We start from the raw sequence: 11,942 nt of genomic DNA, 5'->3' as shown, positions 1-11,942 counted from the left end.
GTGTGTGCAGACGTGTGTGAGTGTGTGTGAATGTGTGTGTGCTACAGTTTGCATGCGTGTGTGCTTTGAATGTGTATATTCGCGTGTGAGTGTGTGTGTGTGTGTGTGTGTGTGTGTGTGTGTGAGAAGCTCCATTCTCAGTTGGGCAGAAACAATGGAACCTCTCTGATTACATCTCCCTGTACAGGCGGACAGGGTGTGTGTGTGTGTGTGTGTGTGTGTGTATGTGTGTGTGTGTGTGTGTGTGTGTGTGTGTGAAGCTTCAGGGGGGAGGAAAGGGTGGCGGTCGCGGAGGAGGAAAGAGGGGGAGGCGATGCTTGGACCTGCCCCCCTCCCTCCTCTGCTCTGTCTCCCACACACACACTCGTCCCTTCCTCTCGCGCCCGCCTGGCGTCTCATTGGTTAAATCCCCGGCTATATATTTATGTGATTGGTCAGGGCGGGGTATATATACTCAGCGTGGGTCGGTTAAATCTGGCCACAAGTTTCAAAACTTTCAAACAGGGCAGACAGACAGAGAGACAGAGAGTCGGACGGCCCGTGTGACAGAGAGGAATCAAGCTTTGGACAAACCGCTGCACCACACACTCCAAACAAGAACTGTTGTCTTCTGAGAAAGAAAAAAAAAGAGTGAAGAAAAGAAAGAGGCAGAGTCATTGTGGATCATTTTCAGGGGGAATATCCTGCACCACATCTTGTTTGTTTTCTCTTTCTTTCTCGTCTTCCCCCTCCTCTCAGATCTCGATGCTTTGCTTTGGGATTTGTGCTCCAAATCCATCAGATTCCTCTCTTGATCTTTCTCTTTGTCGTCTGAAACATTTTGAGCTACAAATTTTTTCCAGAACTTTGCAACCCAACAAAGTGAAACAGACGTTTGCAGAATTTCACTTGGACTAAAAGTTGAATCCAAGCCCGGTTCTGGAATGAATTTAACCGAGCCCAGCTTGTCTAGAGAGACTCTCCTGCATGCCAGCCGAATGTCCCTCGGGGGCCCCTGGGCGTCCGGGACCCCGAGCCCTGCTTCTGATTCTGAAATGGGCTTCGAGCAGAACCTCTCCGGGGACTGCAGCTCTCCCGACGGCCTCGGAAGCGGGAGCATGAGGAGGACAGAGCCGAGGATTTCTCTGACGCCCAGTTCAGGGGGACAGAGTCCAGACCTGAGCCAGGCTGGAGGTGTGTCGGCGGGCACGGCCGATGGGAAGGCTGTGGGGGGCGAGCAGAGGATCCGCAGGCCCATGAACGCCTTCATGGTCTGGGCTAAAGATGAGAGGAAGCGACTGGCCGTGCAGAACCCCGACCTGCACAACGCTGTGCTCAGCAAGATGCTCGGTAAGACTGGGAACAAAATCTGATCAGGAAAAAAACTAACTGTATGTAGGGCATCAAAACTTTCCAGTAAACCAGACTGGTGAATCCAATTAGAAAGTTTATCACTAAGGAGAGTTGTGAGAATCACCAGACCTTGGTTATTTTACTTCTTTGCATTCATTTTAATTTTTCCGAAGTGTGAAATCTGTCACATCTGAACCAAACCTCCCAAAAGCATCTTAAGGCTCGGATGACCTTTGCCCCAGAAGATCATTTGAGTCTTAACGTTTTTGTGAAGCAGAGCCCTGAACAGTTCAAACCAACGTATCAAAAAAGTTTTATAAAGCTCAGGTTTGAGTCAATATTTGTATAATATTATTTTCCTCTGACCAGTATTAATAGCTCAGAGTCGCAGACCCCACCCATCTGAGTCACTGTATTCCCAGTAGTGCTAATAGTACTAACATAAACCATGAGGAGCATCATATTAGAGTATGTCCGACATAAATATACATATTTATATGACTGCACAATGAGCATATTACCCTCACAAACTGCATCATTTTAACAAAGTGATATTAATTTGGTCCCATAATATTTATACGTACAGTTTGTACTCTTGTTTTTGTTTGCTGTTTTATACACACACACAGTTTGAATATTTTATTAAATCTGTATATTTATATAATTGTTGAATTCATGAACAGTCTGTTCACTGAGTTGCCAGGTTTGAGCGGGCTTTAAGTGTTAACAGCTTCACTCTTAACGGCTGAAATATTTATATAATTGTTGAATTCATGAACAGCCTGTTCACTGAGTTGCCAGGTTTGAGCGGGCTTTAAGTGTTAACAGCTTCACTCTTAACGGCTGAAGCAGTAAACTGACATCTGTGATAAATCACGATTGGCTGAGGAGCAAATGTTAACGACCTTATCTAAAATATCTTGCAGTGAGATAATTACAATGTGTCGTGCCTAGATGTGCACATTAAATTAATGAAGTTGGTCTTCTGAGCATCAAACAGTCAACTGAGAGGTGTACAAAATGTCCATAGAAACTTCTCAAACCGCTCCTCCGGCATAAATAAACGTGTCCACAGTCCATCATGTGCTTGTTATGTTTCAAACTCCATAGTTTGGTCGATCCGCTGCAACCAAAATGAATCCAAAATGACCACAGCCGCTGTTCTCCTCCACTGAGCAAACTACAAACTTTTAACGACCACCTTTCAACAGTGGATTTGATCGAAAAGATTTTGGGTGACGTGTTTATTTACTCATATATAATCCTTTATTCAAACAGGTCTCATTGAAAATAAATCTAAGAGGGGCCAACTGCGTCAGACGGGGCACTTTGATAATTCAGCGATGATTCTGTGATACAGGACTGATGCAAACTGAGTCGTTAACTATTTTAACGCCATTTTAATTTGTCTAAATATGGAGCTGCAGACTAATGCATTATTATTTGAGTCTCATGTGTACAAGTCAGTTAGATTAAATCATTTTCAATTTTCAGCTCAGCAGGTGACAACCGCTAAAGTCACACTTGTGCCATAATCCTAAAATTCTTCACGTTAACACAAATTAAAGCAGATTTTTACTGGCTTCTTTTTCCTCTTACTCTAGACAGCAACATGCTCTTTTTAATATTACCCTGTCTCATATTCACACTTGGAGCTTCTCAGTGCAGTCAAAGTCTGCTGAGCTCCGCAGCCTGAGACTTTCAGAGTCACCATAAAGTTTCTGAGAGGAAGCATGCGTCTCAAATCTCTTGTCTACAACATAAGTTGAGTGGATTTTAGTCTTGATGACATCACGAACTCTCACAAACCTGTGTGAAACTTCGTACAGGCTGTAAATGCTGCTGTATTTGTAAGTGTTTAAGTTTTTCCATCATCGCTGTTTGATTAAATTAGACCTGACACACTTGCAGGGGGATAAGAAGGATGTTCTGGCATCCTGGAACTACAGCAGGAGCTTAACAACAGATTCCCACAGGCTCGTGTTCCTCACCCATTAAATCAGAGTATGGCTCCTAAGTAGCCTCAGTGAACCTGAGTCGGACTCTTATATAACAGGAATGATTGATTTTTTTCTCTGAAACCACTTTTCATAATGTCTGATGTGATTTGTGGTGTTTGTAGTACGGTTGCTGTTTGGTTAAATGTTGCTTTGTATTTTTATATTTACGCAAAACAGTTGGCGTCCTGGGATGCAGAACAAATTTCAATTTTTTTTCCGTCAATAACATGGTATAACTCAAAATCAAATCAAATTAAAAGGTAACACTGACATTAATGATACATACATTTAAGGTGTAATATTGTGGATGCCAACAATAGCAACAACTGATCAATTTATTTAGGTAATTTATTCCTCTTTTAAATTATTTCTGCACAAAAATATTTATATTTTACTGGCTCCAGCTCCTCTGATATTAATTTTTAGTTTTTTTTTTAGAGAATAGTGAAGAGCATTTTTCAATATTTTATGATATTTCATAAGCTAAAATAATTGTCAGATTAGTCAATCATACAAAAAAAAAATCATTAGTCGCAGCTGTCTAATAAAGAGGATGTTGGTCATGTCTTTGATTTAGATAGTCGTCGATGAAACTTGTCTACCTACTGAGAATATCCTAACTTGTGACCAATAAAGATGAAAATAATGTTTCTCATTTTTTAAATTTTGTCTCTCTCTGTCAGGTCAGTCATGGAAGGCCCTTAGTGCCACAGACAAGCGACCATTTGTGGAGGAAGCAGAGCGTCTGCGTGTCCAGCACCTCCAGGATCACCCAAACTACAAATACAGGCCTCGCCGCAAGAAGACCACCAAAAAACTGAAGCGGGTCGAGCCGGGGCTTCTGCTCCACAGCTTAGCCCAGGGCGGGGCACCAGGCCTTGCATTAGGACACGGTGTCAACCCACTGGGTGCAGAAAGTGGAGGTTCTGCTTACGGACAGCTCGGTGGCCATCCCTCGCATCACCATCACTCCCACCACCTGCTGCACCCACTCGGGCACTTCAGGGACCTCCAGGCCCCGGGACACTCAGAGCTGGAGAGCTACGGCCTGCCCACTCCGGAGATGTCCCCTCTGGATGTTCTGGAAGATGGAGGTGGGGAATCTGTGTTTTTCCCCCAGCATGTGCAAGAGGAGGTGGGGATAGGGGGATGGAGTGGCTACCACCACCACCTCCACCATCATAACCAGCATTACAGCCATAATTACAACAACCACAGTCACCACAGCTCCTTAAATAGCGCAGCGACACACAGTCAGAGTTCAGGAATGAGTGTTGGTGCCAGTTTGAGTCCAGGTAGGAGCTCCAGAGTTGAGTCAAATATGAGCTCCAGGTTAAATCACACCTCTGGTCACCACATCGCTTTGAGGAATCCTGTTAAGTGCCCACCACCTTTATCTGACTCCTCCTCCCCTGTCTCCTACACCCAGCCCTCCATCAGCCTCCCTGAGCCGATTAAATCCCACCAAACGCCGCATCAACCCACCGCTCCTGTCGGCTACTTCGGCCAAATGTATGGGAACAGTGCTCCAAATGCATACTACATGCCGTCTCACCTGGGCCAGCTCTCACCTCCTCCTGAGAGCTCTCCTTCTTCCTGCTCGTCCTCCTCCATCCCCACGTCAACCTTCCCTCCTCCTTTGCACTTAGACCCCTCAAATCCCGAGTCCTCCTGCCATCTGGGGTCTTCTTCTGCTGAGTTCTGGTCCGAAGTGGACAGGCATGAGTTCGACCAGTATGTGAATGTTGGAAGGAATCGAGAGGAGGCCTACGGACGTGGTGGGAGCTGTGGAGGTGGCTCCAAAGTCCTTAGTGGGCGCAGTAGCAGTAGTGTAGGTAGCAGCATGAATAGCAGCATTCTTAACAGGGATGTCAGTAGCATTTTGAGTGGTGCTGGTGGGTGTGATGAAGGGAGCAGCCCTCTCATCTCTGCTCTCTCTGATGCCAGCAGTGCTGTCTATTACAGTGCCTGTATCACTGGATAAATACTCACAGATCTCATCTCTCTTATGTACCTCCTTGCATACTGCACAGTTTGGTTTGGTTCATTTGATACACGTGAGGAAGTATGTTGGGAAGTTTAGTTTCGGCTCATATTCTTAATCAGTGCCATGCCTTGCTAATTCCTCACAGATTCGAAAATTAATACGTTTTTCTAAATGCTGAAAAGAAAAACGCAGATGAGTGTTTTCTTCAAATAAACTCTTACTGGAGCTGAAGGAGCCAAAACTTAATTTTTTAAAAATGTGCTAACTGGAAAAAAAAAAACTTAACTGGAAAAGAAAGCACTTTTATCAAATGAAATAAAACACAAATGCTAATGACTTAGTTTTGGATTATTAATTCATTCCTGAACATTATATGAAACAGTTGGCTGCTAGCGAACCAGCTTTTCCTTGATAGCTGCGTGCCATGCGCCTGGTGTGTCTAGTTTAGACCAACGTCAGCTTGCAAGCATGAGTAGTTTATGGCCATAGGAATGAAGCTCATGGCACCTTTCTAGGCAGATCACTCGCAGAAGGTTTTTTTGCTGAGCAACTTCAAACCCAGCTACTGTCAGTCATTTAGCTAACATAGAGGATTACATTCGCTAATGTTGTTGGCAAACTTAAAGGCACACTTCATCTGCAAAATGACTACTTGTATTTTAGTTGCTCTCTGCGTGTTAAACTGAAATTGTGAAGAAAACTTTGTTTTTTCTCGCAGGCCTCCACAGTGAATGGAGAATCCAAAAAAGACAAACATTCTTCATGAATGGAAGTGAATGGGGTCCACATTTAACAACAGCAAAACTATATCAAAACATCAGTTTACAAACAACTCGTACAGTATAATTCAAGTCTAATTTATCCAGTCGTATGCTCAGTGCCTCCAACGTACCTTTATGATATAACGATACAACAGAGAATACTTAAATCTTCAAGAAGCGCACCCTGAGTGTGTGTAAGACTGTTTATACTGACAAATGTTCTTTAATTTGCATAGGTTTTAGATAAAATGCACGTGTTTAGGATGTACTGAGCATACAACTGGAAGAATGAGACTTGCTGTTGTTAAACGTGGTCCCCATTTGCTTCTGTCCATGAAGAATGTTTGCCTTTTTTGGATTCTTCGTTCACCGTAGAGGCATGCAGGAAAAACAACGCTTCCTTCACGAATTCAAGGAAACACAAGATGAATACTTGATATACAAATGGTCATAATGTGGGCGATGTAGTCCTTTAAGGAGGGAAAAAAAAAACCCTGATAATTTCTGTTGCATCACTCCAAGCTTGATGCTCTTTATCAAGTCTGTTGATCCAAATTGATTAGCACAGAAAAAACGCTTCCTGACACGGTGCTGTTCTGCTCAGAGGTTGTAATATTTTGCCTTGGTAAATAGAATAAAGCAATAGGCCTGAGTGTGATGGACAGATAAACAGAAGGCAGCTGGAGAGCATATTAAATTAACATTGTGTTTTTAACTTACTTATGAAGGGTGCTAGATCTGTGTTAGCATAATGCTAATAACAAGGAGTCTATATCGATATCTGGATACATTTATGACCTGAGGTTGCTCTGGTGGACGTAGAATTCAACAAGTGCTAATCTTAGTTGAAGTACCTGCTCCTGCCTGTTCCAGGGCTTTTGTTTCTCCAGTGACAATACATGCTATTGGAAGATTATGCAAGCAAAAGGACTCCTTTAGTTGCACTGTGTGTACTCTGGTCATCAGAAAAATCCACAACTATGACAAACCTGAATTTCAAGATCGTCTAATTTCATTTTTGACATTTAATCTCAGGACCAGACAACTATTCATCTCCACTGAACTTCACGAGGTTTAGATTTATTCATCTCGTTTGATAAATGGCAGCACGGAGGACAATGAAGGAGACACTCGGGAGATGGACATAAAGAAAGAGACTGGATGGGAGAGACTTGATCCAGCCTCCACATATCTCACAGTGTTGTCGGGAAAGCCTTGGCCACCGACCCAGAACAGACCACTGATGTCTCCCACAAACTATCCGGATGTTTTACAAGCTGGGTAGGGTTTTTTTATTCTGTCCGTGATACATGCCGTTCCCTCTCTGTCTCAGTCCATGACAGGGCCTCACGTCAGACTCTATGCCAAAATCTGCAAGTCTTAAGTTGCTTTGCTTCCTGGCAAACACAGATATGTTGATGAATCAAAGATCATTCTTTTAACCAGTAAGCCTCTCTGGTATAACAAACATATCACTTGTTTAAACAAAATGTCTTTTTTTCCATGTTAAGAAGTGTAATTTTGTTCTACATGTAACAGAAGATTGGGCTCTACAAATGAAGTGCCTCTGGAACAAGTCTTGTGTGGTAGATCATAAAACAGCTTCATTTTATACTTTAAAGTTCATCCTGTCCAACGCCGAAGTTTGACCACTCTAATTACAAATTGTTCCGTCCTTAATTTCATTGAGACGTTTAAGGATAATAGTGAGTCTTGTGATTTTTTGGAAACCTTGTTTTGATGTAGCCTTTTACTGTATATATAGATGCTGTGCCTCTTGGCAGTATATGTGAAGGAGAAACTGCGACTATGAAATGTTCTCTTTGCACTGGGTTTAATGTCTTAGCTGTATAGAAGGAACACTACTTATTAAAATTCAAATGTCCATAATTTTAAATGTGTTTTTGTACAGAAAGGACTGTGCTTGTTTTGTTGTTTTATAGATTCTGTTTTATTGATGTCTTTTCTTAAGGGAATAATTTGACCTTGTAGGAAATGATTTGCTTTTTGTCTGAGAGTCAGATGAGAAGATTGATACCACTCGTGTGTCTGTGTGTTTGATACGGAGCAGAGTTGGGAGGCGATAAGGCGCAAAGAGTTAGCCTAGCTGTCTTCAAAATGAAAAAGTCTACAAACTGGAACTTTTAATACATAGCCTACTAAGTAACATGTTGTCTCTGGGTTGTTTAAAGGGATAGTTTGGATCTTTTGATGTGGGGTTGTATGAGGAACTTATCCATAGTCAGTTTATCACGTCTCACTCTCAACTTTTCAAATACCGCCATTTTGTCAGTGGACCTTAACGGCAGACACTGACACACAGAAGCATCCTTTAGCGGCAGCATGAGACATCTCGGGCTGAGGAATTTGCTGATACTCTACAACAGTGGTTCCCAACTGGTCCAGCCACGGGGTCCAGGTTTCTCCTTAGTCATTAGTTCAATGTCCACACAGTTTAAAATATTCAAAATTATTCTTGTGTTTTTCAATGTTGTCGAGCCAGTTTTAATGGCTCCGCTCAGAGTGGACCCGCGACCCACCAGTTGGGAACCACTGCTCTACAACTACCGTAGCATAAAGAGCAGAGAAAACTTCAGCAAACCCGGTGTTCATTTCCCGTGTGAAACCAAAAGTCAGTCGAGTATCTTAATACTAACATAGTGTGCTAGTATGTTTAGCATGCTACGCTAGTGACGTATCACATGACAGTTGTTACATTACGTCAATAACAACCACACTCGTTTAAACCAAACCAAGATTTTTTTTTCTTTTGTTGCCTTAACTTAAGGACGTTAACCTAAAAACAGTTTTACCTACACTGTAAGTTTACTTTGAAAAAGACTGTGTACATTTAACAAGCCAACACATTCTCACTCCGACCTCGTCACATATCGACGTTTGGTTGGTCATGGACCTTCCACGTCCACATACAACGTGCAAGGTACCCTGGGTGTGTTGGTTGTTGACATTCTGGGACGCTGTTTCAAGTTCTGCCTGTTACATGCATCGTCTTCTTTCAAAATACACCTCTGTTTTCATAGGAAATTTAACATTTACATACAGTCTCTTTCAAAATAAAAGCACTACGCTGGTACAACACCAAGAATTTACTTTTGTTTTTTCTTTCCACAGCAAACGCACATGGTTGGGTTTAGGAAAAAAAGAACAGGGTTTGCCTTTATAATCTTACGGGGGAAGAATGCCTGTAGAAAGTCAGTGTTTGCTGGACCCATCCCCCGCCCCTCCTGCCTGCTCTTAACTTTCGTTCTTGTCCTGCGGCGTCACCCCCTGACGCTGCTGTTAAACTATAACGGCGACCGGCTGCATATCACGCGACGTTAAAGCATAGATTTCTTTGTCAGTGTCTGATGCTGCTAGTCAAAAACAGTAATTTAACATCGCTGAACACAGGAGCTACTGCTCTACCGCTGCCTTGATCAGTGAGTTTGTGTTATTGTGTGACTTTAAAAAGGTTTGTTCGGATTGCTGACCGCCATCTACTGTAGGTAAAACACTGCCTGTGAATAAGTACCTCATGTAACCCCACTTTAACAGATCCAAACTATCCCTTTAATCTGAACACGAGCAGAAACGTTAAAGCAATCATTTGTGGTTTTCGGGGGAGTGGTGCTGTGCAATTACTGCTCCTGCGTAACTCTTCGTAAAACCACAGACTGTTGATTGTACCCTTTAATTTATAAAAGGCGTTAATTAGGCGAGCTGTGTCCTCTTGCTCGTTGTCTTTGAAGTTAAGCTAATCGCCTCCCGACACCAGCTCGTTATTGATCTCACACACATGACAACCATAATGATGTCCACGTTATCAGGAAGAAAGTGTATTTCCCCAAATGTTGAACTATTTCTTTGAAGATGATTTGAACACAAAAGCATCGGAGCAGTGACTGGACTTTTGTGTGCTCTGTGTGTGTGTACGGAAATCTATAATTGTAAAGATCTCTTGTAGATCTCCTGTTAAACTTCGCTCCACCAGTGACACCAGCAAACCAGAAACTCTCCCTCCCACACCGATGTTATTGAGCTGGAAATTAAAATGAAAATCTGTGGTTTTGTTTTGTGCTGAGAAAATGAAAAATCAACAGTTGTAGCCACTGTCGAGGTCTCTCTGTATGTGTTTATGTAGCATCTACTCTGTAATATTTATGTATACAGTGGGAGCAAAAAAAAAAAAAAAACAGAAGTCACTCTTCAAGAATTTATCCTGCATCTGTTCTGCATTAGTCCTACAGACAATACTTTTTTGGGGGCATGAAACAGTAGAAGAAAATCGTGTATCTTGTACAGTGAAACCAGTTATATTTACCACACCGTTCCTTGTGGCCACCATTGGTTGAAAACAGAGCAACAGTAGATTTTTCCAAACATTTCCTCTAGAGGACGGAGCCGCAGAGAAGCAGCAGTTCAAGCAAAGTATTAAAAAAAAAATACTTCTACATCTGCATTTGACATTCTTTTCTGTTGACACCAAACAGAGTCTTGTTTCCATTTTAATTTACTGTGACACACAAAGAACATCAGAGAGACAGGCGTTTTTCCCTTTTTTTTTTTTTTTTTTTTTTTTGTTGGAGTCGTGCAATAACTCTGGGGCTTTTGGTAATAATTATCTGGAGAAAAAAAAAAGAAACACCCAAGATTTTGGGATTAAAACAAAGGCCGTTTTCTCAGCAGTCATATAACGACAAATTAAAACCAGGATTTTCCCAGAAGTGTCACTGTGATGCTTCTAAATCTGTCTGACAGGGATCATTTTTATATTTTCTGTAGAAAATGGTTTTGTTTGTGTTTATATTTGAAAAATGTGGGTTGGCTGTAAGTGGATCTGTTCTGTTTTATGAAATATTGTTACAAAATAAACACGTCTAAGGTTTCACTTTGGTTTGTGAGTCTCTGGGGCGCAGAGCTCGGCTGGATTAAACAAAAACATCTTCAGATCAACACAACAGAAACATCTCATACAATTTTGTCTGATGAAAACAAAAACATGTGGAGTATGCAGTGAGTTATTTAATGTATGGATTTGTGGCACACATTGTCCGAACGCTTTAATCTATCTTGACTTTCTGTCGGACTGTCCTGATCAGGAATTAAAGGTTTCTTAGTTACTTTTGAGACAGATGATGTTTTTTAAAAAGGTTTGATTGGAAAAGAAGATGAGCTAAAAATTGACACAGTAGTAGTCTTGGTATGTGTAAAGACCTTAAAGACCGTAAGTGCTAATAGTGTAGGCAACTGGACTTGCTTGCTTGCGAAGACGTTTCGCCTCTCATCCAAGAAGCTTCTTCAGTTCTAAAAATGATTACCATGACCTGGATGACTGAGAATCTTCACCGACAAGTTGACCCTTTGCACCATGCAGGTGTTAAACTACTTCCTGTTTACATCCATGGCTCCTTCCTGTAACACTTTACTAATGATGGTCCACCTCCAAAGCTTACTCTTGCGCCCACAAATTTTAGGGTGCTTTCACACCTGCCTTGTTTGGTTCAGTTCAATCAAACTCAAGTTCGTTTGGGCAGGTGTGAACACAGCAATTGCATTCAGGTGCGCACCAAAACCAACCGGACGATATTTTCATTTTCAGTTGACACAAAAGCTGTGGGAGCAGGCTGCTAGGAGCATTTTGTACGTGTACAGGCTTGTTCTTCTTATTAACGCATGTCACCATTTTTACGTGGCCACTTTTCGTGGCTGTGCAAAGTAAGAGAGATGGCGTCCCCATTCGTAATCCCACCTACTAATAAGCAGCATCTTCCAGAACAAACAGTGTTCTGCTAATTATTTCCAGGAAGTTGCAATATGTAACTAGATTATTTCACAATAAATTACATTATTATCATCTTAGGC

The 11,942-nt window shown here is 42.0% G+C and overlaps 1 protein-coding gene across 1 annotated transcript; it reads left to right on the top strand.

Annotated features, from left to right (window-relative positions):
- Positions 1-482: 482 nt before the first annotated feature.
- Positions 483-10,662, top strand: sox18 (SRY-box transcription factor 18). Its single transcript, XM_050065670.1, has 2 exons — positions 483-1,329; positions 4,016-10,662. The coding sequence occupies exons 1-2, from the start codon at positions 924-926 to the stop codon at positions 5,314-5,316; spliced, it is 1,707 nt and encodes a 568-aa protein (XP_049921627.1). The 5' UTR covers positions 483-923; the 3' UTR covers positions 5,317-10,662.
- The last annotated feature ends 1,280 nt before the right edge of the window (positions 10,663-11,942 follow it).

This window comes from Epinephelus moara, chromosome 16 (assembly GCF_006386435.1).
Source record: "Epinephelus moara isolate mb chromosome 16, YSFRI_EMoa_1.0, whole genome shotgun sequence".
NCBI lineage: Eukaryota > Metazoa > Chordata > Actinopteri > Perciformes > Serranidae > Epinephelus > Epinephelus moara.
Note: the sequence above shows the minus strand (reverse complement) of the source record. Positions and strands in the feature narration are given on the sequence as shown.

Coding starts and splice junctions, on each gene's coding strand:
- sox18 (XM_050065670.1), top strand. CDS start 924: ATGAATTTAACCGAGCCCAGCTTGTCTAGAGAGACTCTCCTGCATGCC. Junction 1,330..4,015: donor TGTGCTCAGCAAGATGCTCG/GTAAGACTGGGA, acceptor TCTCTCTGTCAG/GTCAGTCATGGAAGGCCCTT.